Source organism: Pseudorca crassidens, chromosome 14 (genome assembly GCF_039906515.1).
Source record: "Pseudorca crassidens isolate mPseCra1 chromosome 14, mPseCra1.hap1, whole genome shotgun sequence".
Classification (NCBI taxonomy): domain Eukaryota; kingdom Metazoa; phylum Chordata; class Mammalia; order Artiodactyla; family Delphinidae; genus Pseudorca; species Pseudorca crassidens.
The window spans coordinates 56,506,956-56,528,556 of NC_090309.1; the positions used below are offsets into that span (position 1 = coordinate 56,506,956).

General features: G+C 35.7%; 1 protein-coding gene across 3 annotated transcripts in view; it reads right to left on the minus strand.

Moving 5' to 3' along the window:
• PPM1B (protein phosphatase, Mg2+/Mn2+ dependent 1B) overlaps positions 1-21,601 on the minus strand; it is an 80,054-nt gene that overhangs the window by 27,550 nt on the left and 30,903 nt on the right. For 2 of the 3 annotated variants that reach the window (XM_067703108.1, XM_067703107.1), the window contains exon 2: positions 5,162-6,021. In XM_067703108.1, coding sequence (XP_067559209.1) covers positions 5,162-6,007 — 846 coding nt within the window. In that variant the 5' untranslated portion in view covers positions 6,008-6,021. The remainder of the gene's footprint in view (positions 1-5,161; positions 6,022-21,601) is intronic. The other variant, XM_067703109.1, reaches the window with a different exon arrangement.

A 21,601-nucleotide genomic window follows, 5' to 3' on the forward strand; every position in this document is an offset into this window, starting at 1 on the left:
TGGACAAAGGATTAACCTCCAAAATATATAAATAGGTCATGCAACTCAATATTAAAAAAAACAAACAACCCAATCCTAAAGTGGGCAGAAGACCTAAATAGACATTTTTCCAAAGAAGACATACAGGTGGCCAAGAAGCATATGAAAAGCTGCTCAACGTCACTAATTATTAGAGAAATGCAAATCAAAACTACAGTGAGGTATCACCTCACACTAGGTACAATGGGCATCATCAGAAAATCTACAAACAACAAATGCTGGAGAGGGTGTGGAGAAAAGGGAACCCTCTTGCACTGTTGGTGGGAATGTAAATTGATACAGCCACTATGGAGAACAGTATGGAGTTTCCTTAAAAAAACTAAAAAAAGAATTACCATATGACCCAGCAATCCCACTACTGGGCCTATACCCAGAGAAAACCATAATTCAGGTGTCTACAGGCACCCCAGTGTTCACTGCAGCTCTATTTACAATAGCCAGGTCATGGAAGCAACCTAAATGCCCATCGACAGATGAATGGATAAAGCAGATGTGGTACATATATACAATGGAATATTACTGAGCCATAAAAAGGAACGAAATTGGGTCATTTGTTGAGATGTGGATGGATGTAGAGACTGTCATACAGAGTGAAGTAAGTAAGAAAGAGAAAAACAAATATCGTATATTAACGCATATATGTGGAACCTAGAAAAATGGTACAGATGAACCGGTTTGCAGGGCAGAAATTGAGACACAGATGCAGAGAACAAACGTATGGACACCAAGGGGGGAAAGCGGCGGGGGAGTGGGGGGTCGTGGTGTGATGAATTGGGCGATTGGGATTGACATGTATACACTGATGTGTATAAAACTGATGACTAATAAGGACCTGCTGAATAAAAAAATAAATAAAATATAAAAAAATTTTTTTAAAAAGGAAAGAAAACCTTGTTTTTATACTTCTATTTGTATGAATAAACACAGAGAATTATTTGGAAGGATATATAGCAAACTGTAAACAGTGGTTACCTAAGGGGAATGAGACTGACAAGGAGGGACATAAAGATTAATAACTTTACTTCAAACATCACTGCATTTGTTTAAAAATTCTTTAATCTTGTAATTATTGAAAAAAGAAAAGGAAAGTCTTAATGTTTCCCTTAGGAAAAAATTTTTCATCAAATCCTCTGGGAAAGTTTGGCGACATATATACAAAACTTAAGTCAGAAAACTTGGATTCTAGACTCTGCTTCAAAACTCACCAAATATCTGACTTACAGCTTTTCTTTCTTCCTTTTCTTTATTTTTCTTAAAGTCTTTTAATGACAAACCTCCATTTCCTTACTTGCAAATTGGAAATTAAAATTTTAATTTTTTTCACCTGAGAAGGTTACTATGAGGATAAATGAGTGTGATCTATAAGTTATGAAAGGCTATGCAAACAGCTGTCACATATTCTATGTGACCTGATATTAGTTAGCATAAACACCACAAATGCTAGCAGCAGTGGCAGTAAAATGGGGAAGCTGCTTTCTTGGGGACCATTCTTCCCTAGAGTTAATCATCTAAATAGGGTAATACCTGACCAGAGTCATCCAACACTTGTAGCTTCATATTGTTAAATAGCAACTCTGAAAAATGACTATCTTTAACAATAATAATGCTAACTACCTTTTATGGTTGTTGTGAAAAATAAATTAAAGTATGTGTAAAGTGCTTAGAGTATACTGCATTTGGCTCATAAAAAGCAATTTTTTTATACTATTGTGATTTTGATGGTTATCATAATCTCCCAAGAGTTCATGAGTTAACATATAAAAGTCCCTGTAAACTATTAGGGAATGACAAACGTTAGAAGTGCTAGAAAAATTTTAACACTTAATTCATTTATTTATTTTTTATTTTACTTTATTTATTTATTTCTTGGTTGCGCCATGCAGCTTGCGTGATCTTAGTTCCCTGACTAGGGATCGAACTGGGGCCTGGCAGTTAAAGTGCCAAGTCATAACCACTGGACCGCCAGGGAATTCCCAACACTTAATTTAAATCTATTATCAGGAAAATATCTTTAAAAAACCTACTTAAAAACCGGATCTACTCTATCTTTTCTCTTAAAGCAGCTAACACCTGGACCTAGAGATTGTCATACTAAGTGAAGTGAGTCAGACAGAGAAAGACAGATATCATATGATAGCACTTATATGTGGTATCTTAATAAATGGTACAAATGAACCTATTTACAAAACAGAAATTGAGTCCCAGATGTAGAAAACAAACTTACGGTTACCAAGGGAGAAAGGTGGAGTGGAGGGATAAATTGGGAGATTGGGACTGACATATATACACTATTATATATAAAATAGATAACTAATAAGGACCTACTGTATAGCACAGGGAACTCTTCTTAATACTCTATAATGATCTATAGGGGAAAAGAATCTAAAAAAGAGTGGATATATATAACTGATTCACTTTGCTGTACATCAGAAACTAACAACACTGTAAATCAACTATACTCCAATAAAAAAATTAAAATTTTTTTTTAAAAATAAATTTATTCCACCATTAAAAAAAAAAGGCAGCTAACACCTACTGAGCAATTGCTAACGGCTAGCACTGGCCTACCTGCTTTCCATGGATTTTAAAATTTAAATTCAATCTTTCAGACTAAATTCAAAGCAATCATATGTTCTATTTTAATCCTATTGTTTTATAATATTGCTAACCCTTGGTTTTACAATACAAACAAGTGGAATGACAAGATTATGGAGTCAGAAAAACAGGAATGGATAAGAAGCTTATCTAATTCCATAAGTAGCATGTGGCAGTTCAAAAAATTCGTATGTCTGCTGTGTTTCAACACAAAACAGCTAACTAAGCTTCTCAAAACTGATTTCAATTTAAATGCAACTTCATTCAAAGGGAACTACGATGGCCAACTTCATTCAACTAAGTTAAATGAAGAGGCTGGTGTTCCAACCCCTTGTCCCTCTATGACTATCATTTATCATTTCTGAGATTCTGGGATTCTGCCTAGAATCTTTTAACACCATCAACAAAAAAAAATAATCAATTTAAACTGATGAAACCTATCAAATGAAGATATACCACCAGAATCATTCAAACCCCATTCAGAAGGGTTGGGTCAAAATTCCTGAAAACTAACATCCTTTCAATGGAAGGCAGAGTGCAGTTTATCCACAATATAAACTTCTTTCTTTACTCCAAATTACAGATCTAATAGATTTCTGGCTATTCCCTCAAAACTACATGACACTCCACTATGCAACCATGAAATATGATTTTGATAGATACATACAGACATGGAGATCTTTCTACAATATATTGTTGAATGAAAAAGCAGACTACAGAATAACAAATATAATGATCTCATTTTTATAAAAATATACACATTCAGAGGCAGGCAAAAAACTGAAAAAATAAATACTGCAATTATGAAGACAGCCCACTTAGGTGGGTGGCAAAATTTTTGAGTGTTTCTTTACATATTCTGTATTATATAAATTTTAAAAACATATATATTCTGTATTATCTGGCTTGCTTTTCAATAACTTTTTTTTTTTTTAATAATCGGGAAAAATGTTGTTTTCACTTCCTAGTTAGGCAAAAACATATGCTTGCTTTTGTCTCAAAAAGCTGCAGGTCAGACGCTCTCCATATAGAGTGCAAGGAGATAGACATCTTTAGAACCACGTACTATTCCAGCACTGACAACCATCAATATTTCTGTGTTTAATTCATCTAGAGAAGCAAAAAGGATACAATACAAAAACAAATAAACAAAAAACAGAAGAGCTAGAGATACCATCATTAAAATCCTTTCAGAAAAAAGCTGGAAACACCAGCCCTTACATTTTCTCTTTTTGAAGTTGTCTCTTCCCATTCTATGGAAAAGAAGTAGATACTTCAACAAAACCTGGGCATTTCCATAGACTCAGAGATCCTTTGAAAAACTTTTTGGCTATGCCTGTATCTTCCCCAGCATTTTACATGGTGAGGAAATAGAGTGGCTCTAATCTAGACAGAATAAGTAAGGCAAAACCTTTGTATCACATAACCAAAGGTTGGTTTTGTCTTGATAGCCTTTCAGAGTCACAGAATACTTATATATTTTAGGCACTGGCCAGATAACTAAAATTTTAATTGACTGCTATGTAGACGCTGTCAAAAACCCAGTTGAAACTACTGAACATTTTAAAAACATCCAAGGAAACTGCTAATTATCTGTATTTTCTTCCCTATTATTGTATCAAGTTAAGATTCATAAAATATTGCAAATGTAAATTAAACTTTTGTGTTCCAAAGGAATTCTTAACAAGATTGCACTTTATATTAGTCTTTGGTTTTTTAATCAGTAATGATAAAAACATCTGTATGAAAAGAATTCTGATTATCTCCTCTAAAAATATTATCTACCATGTCATATATTATTTATATACAGTCACATGTAAATTCCTTTTAGATTTTATGCTAGGAAAAAGCTTCTTTTACTACAGAATAAGAAATATACAACTCTTACTTCAGTTTTTGTCTTAGCTGCTAGTGAGCTCAGAACTAAATTACAAAACTTTACTTAGTCTAGGCTTCTGGTGTATCTTCCAATACTATGTGGCTCTTGATCTTTTGTATATCTAATATAGAATCATACCCTCTCTACATGTTTTTTTATGAAACTGCTGCATAGACAGCTATTGCCAGGAGTTCCCTGGTGGCCTAGTGGTTAGGATTCTGGGCTTTCACTACTGGGGCCTGGGTTCAATTCTTGGTCGGGGAACTGAGATCCCACAAGCCACACAGTGCGGCCCCCCGCTGCAAAAAAAAAAAAAACAAGACGGCTACTACCAATGTTGAGAATTTTAATCAAAAGTCACAAATGTGTATAGATGCCTCTGCCACAACAAAAAGCCATAAATTATTTAAATGACAACAAATGCCACAAATTTATTAAACTTAATTTGCAAATTAGAAGATTAAGACAAATGAGGACGACAACCAAAAAAAAAGGTTTCATTTCTGGTGAAGAAAATAATTTTTAAATATATAGGTCTTCCCTAATGAAAATATTAAAAGCCTTAAAACTAAGTTTGCTTAATTTTACTTACCGTGTCTTTTCAAAATTAATAGGGCATTTTAATTATAACAAAAAAGACTTACATACCTTATGCAAACAAGTGTCCACTACCCAATTGCACACATTTTCCAGGTCATCAGATACCTCAAGCCTAGATTTAACAAATTCACAGAGCTCCTCATTACTCATAACATCCCAGATCCCATCACAAGCCAAGATGATAAATTCATCCTCTTCTGCTCTTAAAATTTCATAAACCTCAGGCTCTGGAGAAACAAGTTGTTCTGTTGGGCCCTTGCCATCAACACACTTGTAATCATAGTCCCCCAGAGCACGAGACACTGCTAATGAACCATTAACACGCTGTATCATTACGCTGCCTCCTGCATTTTGGATTCGCTCTTTCTCCCTTGGGTTGCAAGGTTTGTGATCTTGGGTAGAAAAGCAGACTTGTCCATTCCTATACAGAACAGCCCGTGAATCACCACAGTTGATGAAGTAAATATGCTTAGGTGAAATCATAACTCCCACTGCAGTTGAACCGCTCCTGTCCATGCCATTTCTGAGATCTGAAAAGTTACGCATGTATTCATCAATTTTCAAAAAGCCAGTTCTGATACCATTCTTGACGTTTTCCACTGAAGGCTCAAGAGCAGATCCTGATTTTCCAGCTGCCCTAAAGTCTTCATTATTAGTGATGTGTTCTAATAAGTGTGTTGAGCAGTAATTTGCTACTCTGGATCCAGCGTGACCATCATAAACTGCAAAAAACGACCAGTCTTCCAAGCCGTGAGGAATACCTACGACAGCTGTGTGTGCATCTTCCATCTCCACTCTCCATCCTTGCATGCTACTCAGGCCATAACGTAAACCATTCCCAGCACCATGAGCATTATGTTTCTCAGTTTTGGGTTTATCCAAAAATGCACCCATGTTTAGTAATGAATCTGAAAGGAAAAAAAAATTGTAGGTGTTACATGTTTAAATTTGATAGAGCATTTATATACAATATTTTATCTATTTTCTAGTAACTCCTGATCAAGTATATTTTTCAGTATTATCAAAATTTACTGGAACAACAACAAAAAAGAAACCAAGAAAATGTCCCCGTATACCCTTCTTTTAGAATAGTAGTTTCTCAATCCTAGCACATTAGAGTCTCTGGGGATGGGACCCAGATATCAATATCTTTTTAAAAATGCCTCCCTGGTGATTTGTCCATAGAGCAAGTTGAGAACCACCATTCTAGGAGAAAGAAACAAAACCTGGTTAAGTTTTTTTTTTTTTAATTCAATTTATAACTCTAGGGTTCAATATATAAGCCGCAGGAGTGAGAATATTCAGAACGATGCAACATCTTGTTCAATCTACTAAGGTAGAAAAGCATGCTAATATATTTTAGAAAGACTTCCAAAAGCAAGTGTTGTAATCAAGTATTTTCCCCCCAGTAATCCTGAAGACAACCCCCCAAATTAATTAAAACATAAAATCTCAGTTTTACAAACATGTGATTTTACTTAGGTTTTACCGCACATCAAATAAAAAACTTTACTTGGATTGACTGAAGCCCATTAACCCATAAAAACAAATATAACTTTAATGATGTGCTGAAGAACATACTACTTAATATTGCGTGTTTCACAATCCATGAAGTAACATTAGGACAGCTTTTACTCAGTGCTGGCTGACAAAGACTTAAAGCCCACAGAGAGAACTGTAAAGTACCACTATGCATCACCCTCCCTCTCAGCTTTACTATTACTTTAGAATAAAGCTTTTCCAATTTCAAATGACTTGGACTGGAACAGTGGGGATGAGAATGCCTGGTACGTTTTCCACATACAATCCTGGCCCTAACACTTGCTAGCTGTGTGATCTTGAGTTTCCTAGTCACTGGTACCTCAAATTCCTTCTCTGTCAAATGGGAATAATAACAATAGTACCTACACCTGACAGGGTTGCAGTGAAGAATGAGTTAACATATAGTGCTTAGAACAGTTCCTGAGACACAGTAAACACCATAAAATGTTTGCTGTTATTATTTGCTCAAAATGCAAATTCCATGGCCCTATCCCCACACCCTCAATTTTTTTTTTTTCCAGTAGATCTCGGATGGGATCTTCAAAAAAGCCTGCTGGTGACTAAAGAATCACATTTTGAGACACACTAGTCTAGATCAACTGACTTTCATTTGGATCTAGGTATCTTTGTGAGATATCTTTTTCAGCTGTAACCATTACCTAGCTTTACAATAAAACTAAATATTCCTATTCCTAAAAACCCAATGAACCACCATATATAATATTTATAAATTACAGCAATTTTATAAATTTTCATGAGTTATATATAATACTGTACTAATAAATTACAAACACAGATATTTATAAAAAGGAATTTTGGAAGGACAAGATTTTACTCAGACCTAAAAATTAATTTCATTCAAGTATGATAAAAAAATTGTATTTTGTATTGAGAACAATGTAATAGAATATGCTTATTTGTTAGCACATTGGTTTGATATTTTGATAAAATGATTTGAAAGCCTAGTTCTAAGCACATTTTAATTTAGTTTGTTTTTAATGCTTATTTCACCGGAAAAAAAAAAACACCCTTATAAAGATAGCTAAACGCAAATGAAACTGAATTGTTGACTGTATTTATCACCCACTCTTCAATCCCAACTACCAATTATAAAAAAAAAATTTGTTATCATTTCCCTTATCTTGATGTTCTTCGAATTAAGGTTCTGCTGTTTCACATTTCAAGAAATGGGCTCAAAATTCACAAGAGTTCCTCATTTAGAAGAGTTTTTAAAATAGTTTGGAAATTTCTATTTCCAAATTTGTTTTTAATTTAGGGATAAAGAGAGAAGGAAGGAGGGGTCTTCAATAGAAAGCTATTGGAGACCCTAAGAATCAAAGGGAGCCTGGAACGCCAGCTTGGAAAACCATCAGGAAACAAAGGAGCCCTGAGGCTGGGCAGCCAAACACTGTGAAAGTTACGCCAAGAACAGCCTTGCCTGCTGCTGCAGTGATCTTCTACGTTCCGTCTAATTTCTTTCTGAAAGTCACTTTCTCAAGATTCAAAGTTTGGGAAACAGGTATCTAAGTATCTAATTGACTGAGCTTCGGTCACCAGCACACCTGTTGGCTGTAACTGCGACTGCATTCTTTCACAAATCAGTAAAATTTTTTTTACGTTCAATATTGATCTCATTTTAAAGTTACGGTTGTCCCATAATGATTTAATTCTTTAAACATCATGAAATATCATACATATTTTATATAATGTACACACACAGCTAAAGAGTACTAAAACTACCATACAGTTTAAGAAATAGAACATTATCAAGACCACTGAAGCCTCCTATTATCCTGAATTTTATAATTAGTATTTATTCTAGTTTAACCATATTCATGTGTGGTTGTTTAGTTTTATATGTTTGACACCTTACACTGATGTAAAATACAGTATGTTTTACTCTAGTACTTTTTTTTTCCAGCTCAACACTGTATTTCATTTACATTGATGTATAGAGCTGTAGTTCATTCACTATATGCCACTGTATGTTTGTACCACAATTTTTATCCATTCCACTATCAATATGAGTTATTTCTCATTTTTTTAAAGTATAAAACAGAGCTGTTTTGAACAATCGTGGTGCACATATGTATTTTCCTAGAACATATACCTAAATTCCCAAGTGCTTAAAGTTTATATAGATCTTTTTTCCCCCAACAAAAATCACAAAACAAACCATCTCCAAACATTTGTTTCTCAACCGTTCTTTCACTAACACTACTTTCTTTAAGACAATTACTTTCTTAGTAAGTAAGCTTCATCTTGAATGGCATGATTAAGAGTGTATTTTCTTTTATCCAAAAATATCTGCATAGGAATTAGCAATTACTATTTTAAGTTCTCTAACTCTTCAAAAGCAAAAAACTTTGCTATGAGATAATCATCAAAACTCTATGTGGCAGACTGTACCTTCTTGGTCATTTCTCATTTCATTCACAGTAAGCCCTCAGTATCAGCTGGTTCCACACCCTCAGATTCAACCAACCACAAGCTGAAAATACTCAGGGAAAAAAAATTCCAGAAAGTTCCAAAAAGCAAAACTTGACTTTGCCTTGCACCAGCAACTTGTACATGGGATTTATATTGTATTAGGTAATCTAGAGATAATTTAAAGTACATGGGGAGGTTGTGCATAGGTTGTATACAAATACCACACCATTTTATATAGGGGGCTTGAGCGTCTGCATATTTTGGCATCACCACTGTAAATAGCTCACTGAATCTTAAAGTTAAAGGTCTTGTTTTTATAAAATTAACTACACTGATGACACCCTAATAGCTCTGAACTCCTGGTTCAATTTCTTTGCTGCAGTAATTTTCCTATGAATGTTGCAGTGAACAATTTTCACCTTAAGTGACTATGATTTTTCTTCCAAAAAAGGTTATCTTTATTAAAGAAGCATTTACTGTTGAGAATATACATCTATCTAGCATCTCTTTGCTTTTACTCTTCACTCCCCCCAAAAAAACAGACTTTATTACTGAAACAAAATTTAGCAAATACTAAGAGGAACGTATGTTACAAACACCTATATTTTAGTCAATCTTAAATCTCCCATGTGTAATAGTTCTCACACTGGTTTCTTCAACTTGGCAATGATTACTACATGTTTCAAAGGCATGTGATGACAAAGGAATGTATTTTAATTTGGGGCCACATATTCTACGTATTATTTCAGTCATTTTGACCAAGGCAGGAAAAACTAGTGTTTCCCCAGTGGTATGCTTTGTCTTTTACTACTCAGCAAGAAACCTCAAAGGGCCTTGTAAACATTTATAATTAAATTTAGTGAAACTTTGTAGTTACTGTATTGAATATTATATGGCTCTATCAAACACCTCTGGGGGGGGAAAACTCATAAAGGTTAGTTTTTACCCTCCGAATGCAATTTTTAAAATGTCTTGCTAATTTGCTATGATTTTATACTATGATTTAGCCATACGTCAAGCACACTATACACTTAGGCAAGCTATGGTTTCAACAACAGTAAATAGAGATCCACATTTCAAATAATCTTTGACAATCTCAAATTTTGAGAGGTTGATATTTGAGATCTGATTATATTATAGGTTTTACCCCATAATAAGAGCCCATACTGGGATTAGGAGTTCTAACATTTTTTACACTGTGTGCTTGTATGTGCTCTATTATAATTAAAATCAATGTAATGTTTTGATAGGAATCTTTTACAGTCACTTGCTCATTTTTTGAAGACTGTTTAGTTAAAACTAGATCACACGGAGGGACTTTCCTGGTGGCTCAGTGGTTGGGAGTCCACCTGCCAACGCAGGGGACACAGGTTCGAGCCCTGGTCCGGGAAGATCCCACATGCTGCGGAGCAGCTAAGCCCGTGTGCCACAACTACTGAGCCTGCACTCTAGAGCCCACGAGCCACAACTACTGAGCCTGCGCTCTAGAACACGTGAGCCACAACTACTGAGCCCGGATGCTGCAACTACTGAAGCCTGCGCCCCTGGAACCTGTGCTCCACAACAAGAGAAGCCACCACAATGAGAAGCCCGCACACCGCAACAAAGAGTAGCTCCATCGCAACTAGAGTAGCTCGCCGCAACTAGAGAAAGCCTGTGCGCAGCAACAAAGACCCAATGCAGCCAAAGACAAATTAAAAAAACAAAACCAAAACAAGAACAACAATAACAAAAAACTAGATCACATGGAAAATCAATGTAATCACATGTAAACTTTAATGTGATACAGCAATGAATACAAGTGAGGAAGTAAAAATTCTACCGTTCCTTAGGATCTCTCACCAGCCCATTTGACATACTAACAGTGTGGGGAAGCCAGTGTCAATCACTATATTAAATGTAATTTGCCTTTTTCAAGATGAAAGACAATTGATGGATGGTCCTGCATACTCCCTGTAGAGACCACTTGGTCTATACAATTCTGCGGGCCTAAGAGGTTTTACAAGACTGAGAGAGAATATATGCATAGCAAGCACTGTCTAAAGACTGAATGAGCAATATTCTCTGCACATGTCTTTTTCCATTGCCTTCTTTGAGATAATTACATTACTGAACTCACAGCAGCATAATGTTATTATTTACTTGCTTAATCAATGGAACACAGTAATTGTACTATAAAGTAAGCACCTGAGAAATGGTATTTTAAAAGGAGTTATACACGGAAGACTGGGGACTACTGGCTGTCTTTTTTATTTAAGTAGTTTGCTATAATCACCTTAAGTAATCACATTTTTAATAATCACTTAAAAGGTTTCACATGTGTGTATATAGTATATAGCATTCAATTCTGGGCTGATTCTAAAATTTTTCATTCAGAATCAGTACGTAAAATACAGCAATAAATCATACCTACTTGTATTTGCCACAGGAATACCTTAAACGTACTTTAACAACAGTACATTAGACACTCACTCAAGCATTTTCTGACTGCCTACTACCTGCCAGGCACTGTATTAAGTACTAGGAATAAGATGCCCCCCATCCCTAAAGGAATGTATAGTCTGGTGGAAGACAAAGACCAGTGCACAGGTTTTGAAGGCACACTGTGATACAGGGGCTATAATGGGATAAATACAGGTATGCCAAGAAGAGGTATCAAAAAAGTCTTATGTAGTTATAATTTTTCCAAAGGAAGAAGCCTAAGCTGAGACCTAAAAGGTGCAAGTGGGAGAAGGAAATAGCCAGCATATACAAAGACCAGAAGAAGAGTAAGAGCACAATTAATTTGGTATGGTTGTGTGTGTGTGTGTGTGTGTGTGTGTACATGAGCATTTCAAGGAGCAAAGCAGAAGCACTGAAATTCTAAGAATAACATTATTTCCTACTGAGATGTCCACTGTCTACTTATCTTAGAATCACAGATTTGGGAACTCAAAGATGTGTCATGCCCTTCTTGCCTAAGCAAGTAGCAAACCAAACTGATAATAACTGCTTTTCATTGAGAAGAACAAATCTGGGAAAAAAATTCTAGAGGCCCTAAAATTTAGATAGGTAGATTTGGAGTTGACATTTTTTTTCTGGAATAAGCCTCCACATTAAAAGACTCTGATACCTTTGAGCTTGCTTACAAACCAACTCTGAAAGGGGTGAGGGAAGAGGGTGGGCAATCTTTACACATAACAAGCCAAAATTAGGTTAAACGAAACTTAAAGGGCTGTTTAAATACTCAAATTGAAATATTACTATAATGTTCAAAATAAGGTCAAATACATGCAAAAGCACATACTAAGATACTAACACTACTCATCACCAGATGAAACACTTTCAAAACTGAGTATTAGGTTCCCGTTTTCTAAACCCCTCTTTAGCTCACTCAAAGTCATCTCTACTCCTTAAGTCAAATGATCCATATAACAGAGGCTTTTTTCTCCCTTTCCCCCTAAACATATCTAGGGAATAGAACTTCATCTAAAGAAGTGGATTCATAGTTGCTGGAGAAGAACAAAAGCTAATCTCGACTTACAAAACACCCGATTCCCTGGATAAAACTCTCTACTATTCCTAAAAACAATAAACATAGTGCACTTGGCTAATCATTTATTTTGATGATAAACTCTGACAAAGAACAAGAAAAATTATCTGAAGCATTGTGTTTTAAAAATTCTTTTGAATTTAAAGTTCTAGTTCCCTTGCCTTTGCTGGCAGACTGGCTGATTTGTTCTCATCAATCAAGTAAGAGGGACCAACTTACTTCAAAGCTGTCCTCAGCTTACAATCTAGCCCACCTATATTACATATTTATAAACAAAATTGACAGCACAGTAGGAAACAATAGGTCCTCAAAGAATATAGCTTCATTTTTTCAAATAACAAGTAACTTAGAAATATAAAGGTGAAGGAAAAAACACTTATCGTACTGAACATTTGTACTAACTGATTCTAATATAGTCTAAAATCAAAAGCAGGACTGTTGGGACTTCCCTGGTGGTCCAGTGGCTAAGACTCTGTGCTCCCAATGCAGGGCGCTCGGGTTCGATCCCTGGCCAGGGAACTAGATCCCGCATGCCTCGACTAAAAGATCCCGCACACGGCAATGAAGATCCCGCGTGCCGCAGCTAAGACCCAGCACAGCCAAATAAATAAATAAATACTAAAAAAAAAAAAAAAAAGCAGGAGTATTTCGTCTACCATAATTTAGACAATGAATTATTTTTAAAATTGTGCCCTCCCCTTCCTTAACTTCCTCCCATCCTTGCACAGTTACATCCTTCCTGAAATGTCAGATTTGGGTCCTATCTTTCCCAGAAATCCTTTCCCCCAAGGTGCTCTACTAAACTTCATTAACAGTTCTTTACCATCCACTTAGCACTTAGCACATGCTACTCTGCATAATTAACGGTCCTTCTGTGTATACCTATTTCCCAAAATAGTAATTTGTTTCTTTATCTTCCTGCCAAAACAAATACTAAATAATTGTTGGAAGATTTTTTTTAATTAGTTTGACAGAAGTGGTTTAACAAAGCAACATTTCCATCCCTAATAAATGTGATAAATTTCTTATGTGGCCTTTACCCTTAGTCCATACACCCCCTAGAACTGGAGTAGATTCCATAAAGAAAATAGACATTTCTTACATACCGAAAAGAGAAAGGACTCAAGCCAAAAAAAAAAAAAAAAAAAAAATCCCTGAACTCATCACTCCTGTGTTATAGAAGACCCTCATTCTCTCAAAGGAAGACTTCCAGGGAGGACAGCATCCAGGAGTGGAATCTGGAATAATGGATGCTTAAATGGTGTCCACTACATGAAGGCAATCCAAGAATTATACCATATGAATGAAGCTGTACACAGGCTAGGCACAGACTAGATTATGTATTTGGCTATTGTGCTCTACGTTTATTTCCCCTTGGAGTTCCTCTACCTTTAATAAAGTTTAAAAGTTCTTATCTCAATTAACTCATGTCAAATTAAGTAGGAAAAGTCTCATGTCCATGTTCTAGAGAGGGCACTGAAGGTAAATTGAATGCTCTCTGCCTCAGTCAATACTGAGGGGCAATAGTAAAAAGGGACAGAGTCTCCCAAAGGAGAGAAAAATTTTGGCTTAAGAAAAAGAGCTGGGAATGAGAGGACTGACCTCTACCTGCTTGGACCTGGATTTTTTTTTTTTTTTTAAGAAGTAACAGTTTACTCTCACATACTCATAAAGTCATTTTAACAGTTATGACATTTAACAGTTTCCCTTCATAGAATCACCTATAAGGTTTGGCCATGAAAACTTCCTCATATGAATTACAAAAGTATCTATTAGAAGAGATTATTAGGACCAAGTGCCATATTTTACTGAAATGATCTGGGAAACCTTCATGCAACAGAAATCCTAGAAAACTATGCATTTGAGTACCCACATCTATCTAGACTTCAAAAGAACCAAGAAACCCATAGCGCCTAAAAAATTAAATATTTTCTGATAATAAATAAGAGTACCAACTTGTACCCCAAATACATACACATACAATAAACATATAATCTCAAGACAGTGAACTGTAGGAAACAAGAAAAAGAATGCCTAAACATTGGGTTTGATTCCTTGCTCTACCAAGTATCTGTTTTCTTAGAAAAAAAGCTATACACAACAATACTGAACATCTACTGTTCTGAAATTCTATGTTTTGGGAGTCTGATTAGTAAGTGAATTACCAGCTACCAACAGGTAAAAGATTATATATGACACTGTAAGACCAAAATACAACCCATAATAGATAGAACAGTACCACTGGCCAAGTTCATATCTCATATGCAATACCTGATTAATGTAAAAAAAGAATAAAAAAGGATTTAGGAACTTGAACCAGATTTCTCAATTTCTAAATGAAAGTTAAAAGTTATGTGGGCTTGTTCCCCAAAGCTTCCAAAATGATAGCAACCATATCCTCTACTCCAACTTAAAAAAAAATAAAACAAAACCTCCAAGTCAAGCACATCCTCTTATATGAAATTTTATAAAACACTCCAATCAGAAGTATTTATCATCCTTCTGAACTCTTGGAAGTAGCGTCTCTCACACACAAGGCAATTAACTATATACTGTTTTATGATAAGCCTTATATTAAATATTAACATTTACACCACTCTAAATGTGCTCATGTCATGTGGAACCAAGTTTCAATGTCAACATTTTATTCAAACCAAAAGCAGTCTTCTTGCTGAAATTTACCTTTTCACAGAATTATACTTGCTTGTTATTATATTTTTCTTATTTACCCAATTTGGATTTGCTTTTTCTTTTTTTTTAAAGGAGTCACTGGTTTGGCACGGCTATCTTTGGTGGAATCTTAGTTTTACCTTCTACATAAAGGAAGTCAATCCTTCTCCATGTTGCTGAGCACTGTTTGACAAAAGGGACTAACATTTCAGTAGAGAATACCCCTAACTGATAGAATGTAAATTCTAAAAAATAAAATGTATACAAAATACTGTGTATTTATTTTAATTATTTTTTCTCAGAGGAAGTTCGAAACATTCATCAGATTCTCAAAGAACTTTCTGATAGCACAAACAGATGAAAAACAACAGCCACAAAAAAGCTGAGACATTTAGCTTTACCTGATCCAAGCTTATCTCTGAATGAGCTAAAATATTTAATGACTCACGTAAAGGACTTCCAGTTAAAGATGAAGGACTGAACATAAACATTTGTTTCTCTTCTAAAATTCTGCTACACTTCATAAGGGACCTTTTATATCCATAAAGATAAAGTTAATGGGAGTGGAGACAGCAACAAGTACACGTGAAGCCTGGGAAGCAGAAGAACCAAGACCCTTAGTGGAATGCTAAGTTACAAACTAAGCCAGCTGCGAGGAAAGAAAAAAGCAAACTAGCTTAAACTCCTCTGGAAGTGGAAGTGAAGCTTGGGCTACAAACTGGAGCACTGACTGAAAGTGTACTGAAGAAGTAGTTGGACTCCCCAGAATTCTCCTCTCCCGTTCAGTGTAGCAGAATGAATGAATACAACGCTCACTCCCCAAAGAGAAGGCTTATTTCTGAAGAACGTAAAACAGGACTTTGGGAACTGAAGAATACCAGGCAGAGATGAGGGCTGGAAGCTACACTTAAAAAACATAAGTGAAAGTTTGTACTTATTATTTGACATACTAACCTTTTTCAGACACTCGATTTTTCAAAATGATGGCAATCAAATGTATACCCTTGTTTTTCTACTCTTCAGAATCTCACTAGCCCAAAAGGGAGATCAAAAGGTGCTAACATTGGAGGTTACTCAAATATTTCAGCCAAATCACCCTACAGTGAAACCCACAGCCAACAAATCCCACGGACAAGCACAGAGCTTCCAATCAGCTACTTTAAAATATAAGCAGACAGTCCATGGACAAACATAGAAGAAGTTCCCTAGAAGAAGAGAGGGGGGCCAAAACAAGCAGAAAAGGGCAATTTGGAAGAGAAAGGGATGAGGTTAGGAAAAGAAAATTTGAGGAAAGAAGGGAGGAAAGAAGCAAGTGAGCAAACTCCTTTCAGAAAGATAAGATTTTGAATTCATGAAATAACAGGATGTTATTAAAAGGAAAAACAGAACATTCAGAGGAACAAAAGAGCTCCTGTAAAGTAAAAACATAATCATAGAAGAGAAAGCTGGGAAGATAAAAATTGAAGGAAACTCCCAGAAATTAGAGCACAAGGCAGACATGGTAAAACAGTAGAGGATCAGTCCAGGAGGTTCAAGAGCCAAATAACAGGAGTAAGAGACACAGAAAATTGAAGAGAAGAAGTAATTTTTTTTTTCATGTTAACATCTTTATTGGAGTATAATTGCTTTACAATGGTATGTTAGTTTCAGCTTCACAACAAAATGAATCAGTTGTATATATATATATATATATATGTTCCCATATCTCTTCCCGCTTGCGTCTCCCTCCCTCCCACCCTCCCTATCCCACCCCTCCAGGCGGTCACAAAGCACCCAGCTGATCTCCCTGTGCTATGCGGCTGCTTCCCACTAGCTATCTACCTTACGTTTGGTAGTGTATATATGTCCATGCCTCTCTCTCGCTTTGTCAGAGAGAAGTAATTTTTTTAAATAATCTAAAAACATTTCCAAACTGAAGGGCATCAATTTCAAGACTGAGAGGGCCCACTCTGTGCCAAGCACAATGGATGAAAACAGATACTTACAAAGGCACATTATCAAAAATTTCAGAACACTGGAGGTAGGCAGAGCCTATATGCTTTCAGAGAGAAAGAAAAAAGTTTCATACAAAAGCTCAAGAATCAGAATGGCACTGATCTCAACTGGGGAAAAACTGGGGGTTAAATTAATGATTAGCACACCAAACAAAACTTATTAACTCCAAGGAAAACAAGAAATTGTGCAGGAAATAAAAAGTAATCCTATCTGGAAAACATGAGGAAGAACGGGGGGGGGTCGGGGGGGGGGCGAGAAGGGTATGTGGAGTATATGTGTGTGTGTGTGTGTTTGGGGTAATGGAGTGATTAAATCTCACCTTCCATAATGGGATAGATAATTCCTAGAACTAAAAAAAAATCAAGAAGCACAGTTGTTTAGAAATCTGAAGATAAATTCCAAAGGAATCAGCGGCAAGAGTTCGAAATGGTTCTGGGGAATCTTCTCCAAGAAGAGGAGCTTATAGAACTATTTGGTTCTTTAAACTGTGTAAATGTTTATTTTAATTAAAAAAGAAAACACACTAAATTAAGGAAGCATAAAGTAAAACAAAAGCACACTACGTGAATAAGAAATAAAGAACCGTATTGCATATCATGAGCTCATTTCCCTAATATAAAAAAGGTCCCATAAATTAGTAAGAAAATGACCAACATGATAGAAAAATGGACCAAAAAAACCCACAAATGGATCTTAAACTGCACCCAACACTCAAAAAAGAAATGAAAATTAAGACTACACTAAGGTAACATTTTTCATGTGTCAGATTATCAAAGGTTTGGTAATCATTCTCTTGACGAGATGATGCAGAAACATACACTGCTGGCACCAACAGACTGGTACAATCTCAGTGGAAATCAATTTAATAAAGTCTACCAGAAATTACAGCTGCACATAATCTTCAGCCAAATTCTAAAAATTTACTTACAGGTTCACTCCTACGTGTACAAAATGATAATGTAGGCAGAAGTAAAACACACAAAAAAATCTTAGTATCACTCATTTGGGAACTGATAATTTTATTTAATAGGGATGAATTATGATACATACTAAATGATAAATCATAACACCCTACAGTTTTTTAAAAAAGAATATATACACGTGTGTGCACATGTATAGCTGTATATATTCATGCATCAATGTATGTATTCATTTTCTGGAAGCATACAAAGAACTGATACCTTTGGGAAAGAAAAATCAAGAGGCTGGAAGACAGTAATGAAAGATGTACTCTCCATTATACACTATGTTGTACCTTTTCCATTTTAAACCATGTAAATGTAATAAAAATTAAATAACAAATTTAATGACATTTAATGAATGTTATTTCAACTAGGAAAATTCCTTTATAGTGAATCCTTCTTTAGCAATCAAAAGCTATAATCTATAAAAATGTAAACCATTAAAAATATCAATATATTGATACCCAAAGGTTATTTTTTCCCTGCAAACAAATCAAAGAAACAATCACTCATACTGACATGGTGAGTGAGCCATTAACACCTAGCATATACATCCTGTTCATTTTAATATACTGTCATTTCCCTGAAGTAGTAAACCCACTGGTTAATCCTGCTATTAAAAAGCATGAATTCTACACTCAATGCAAGATAAAAACTGAGATGTAACTAATGGTCTCTATAAGTTAGCATCAAACTAGGGCAAAGCATATCATAAATTCATACAGAGATGTATATACCACTAACAGACAGAAAAGCCCCTTTCTGAAAAGAATTTAGAACAAGACTAAATATTTAGTACTGCTATGATATAAATAAAAGTATCAAATTCTACTTAAATGAACTGCACTTCTGTAAGAGACAAGGTGAAAACAAAATTCTCATGGTGTACTTTATAATTTTACAGAAATAGGATTAACAGATACTTCTCTAAACAGGAATATAAAATCTGTATTACGAGGCATGTTAGCAAAAACCCAATATTTCTGGTACCTCTTGCAAGACATTTCTTCAGTGTAAGATACTGTAGTATAAGCACACTCTGAAAGAGACTTGGTACAAATGCAGTATTAAGCAGATTTTAGCTAGCAACACAGAGCTACAGGAAAACAAAAAATAATTTTTTCATATTTTCACAATGGCAGTAAACAAAAAATTACAGATGTCCCTGAGGAAAGACAAAAAATACGAAGTTCCAATTAAACAGAACTGTATCTTACATAGGGATCGGTGTATAAAGTCAGCATATGGCTAACATTATGTCGACTCAAATTTACCCTTGCAAAATCCTTTAAAATAATAAAAGTTAACATTTACATAGGCTCTTTAATATTAGCAGCCACTGAAGCCTAATACACCTATATCAATCAACTCATTTAATCTTTGCAACAACCTTATAAGGTAGATATTATTATTGTCCTCATTTTATAGATGAGGGCGCTGAGCCAAAGAATGGCTGAGTAACTTGTCCAAGGTAGGCAGAAGAGCTATTGTAACCAAGCTAACCAAGCTGTCTGGCTCCAGAGTCCATTCTCTTAACCATCAACAACACACACCATAGTAAATATTTAAAATATGCCAGTGGGGCTTCCCTGGTGGCGCAGTGGTTGAGAGTCCGCCTGCCAATGCAGGGGACATGGGTTCGTGCCCCGGTCCGGGAGGATCCCACATGCCGCGGAGCAGCTGGGCCCGTGAGCCATGGCCGCTGAGCCTGCGCGTCCGGAGCCTGTGCTCCACAACAGGAGAGGCCACAACAGTGAGAGGCCCGCGTACCGCAAAAAAAAATAATAATAATAAATAAAATAAAATATGCCAGGTTTCTTCCTCCAGAGTTGAAACAAATCTGTTTCCTCACATGAACAAAAATATCTGTATGTCAGAACATTGACTCTGCATTCTCTCAAACACACCATTTATTTCATTAGCAAATCCTATCAGTTATATCTGCAAATATATCCAGAATCAGAATCAGTCCACATCTCTCATCTGTAGCTGCACCATCCCAAAGTGATCATCGTCTCTTGCCTAGAATACTACTGTAACTAGTGGTTCTGCTTCCACTTCTGCATCTCTGTAATTCATTCACCAGAGTGATCTTTCTTCAAAATGTAATGAAATCATGTCACTCTTGACTTCCCATTGAATTTAAAAGAAAACCCAAACTTACTACAGCCCTCTATGATCTGACCCCTGTTTAGGTCTTCAACCTTACACTCTCTAGCCACTGTGGACTTTTCTATTCACTCAACATGTCAAGCTTGTTCCCTTATCTCTGGACTCCTGTTTTTACTGTTTTCTCTTCTTGGAATCGCCCTTACCTCTCCACCCCCATACCTGCATGGCTGGCTCCTTCTTGACATTTAGATCTCAGCCCAGCTGTCAACTCGAAGAGACCTTTCCTGACTACCCAATCTAAAGTATTCCCCTAATAACATCACAGCTCATTTTCCAGTTTTCTTTTACTCATAGCTTCCTGAAACAGTTTCTCATTAAATTCTTTACTTTTCTGATACCAACCAGAATGTGAGCTCCAAGAGAAGAGAAACATCTGTCTTGCTCACTGACAATATGATTAAAACTACGCATGACACATGGTAAGCACTCCATAAATATTTATGGAATGATTGAATGAGCAAGTGAGCACCAAATGAAGTAGCTGGCTTACTAGAAATAATCTGCATTTGACAATGCTCACATTATGGGAGGCTGAACCATGGTTCCCAAGTCAAGCTCATTAAAGCTATAAGGTTCAGTACTCTGACTTACCAAAGATATAAAACAACACATTCTGTTCTGAAGCACCACATTTTAAGAGGAACATTGACAAAATTAAAATATATCCCAAGCAGAAGAATGAGAACAGCAGGCAGCTCAAAAAACACATCATATAACAAACATCTGAAGAACCTGGGACTGCTTAGACTAGAGAGGAGGTAATAAGTCCCCGTGTCCTTGTAAAAGAAGAAATGGCATATTCATTTATTCCAGAGGGCAGATCTAGCAGGTGTCTGGTTAACATTAAGACATTTCTTAAAAGATTGCTATTTATTAGGGATGCTGAAAGGATGCTATTAAGTTAAAAACTGGAGTACAGTTGTCCTTCAATCATTTAACTTTTAAAAATTTACACGCACTCCTCACCTACTCCCACCAAAGATTAAAGAGAAAAAGACACCTCTACATTAGAAGATGTCTATTGTTTATAAATACATAGAAACCAATATGCATCATCTTGGCATCTACTGCAACATAAAAATATGAGTGCCCTTTCTAAGCTAAAGTCAAAATAGAATATGGAAAGAGGAGCTAATAAAAGAAGGGGGAGTTCGGGGGCATAAAATAAAAATTGTGATCCCCACT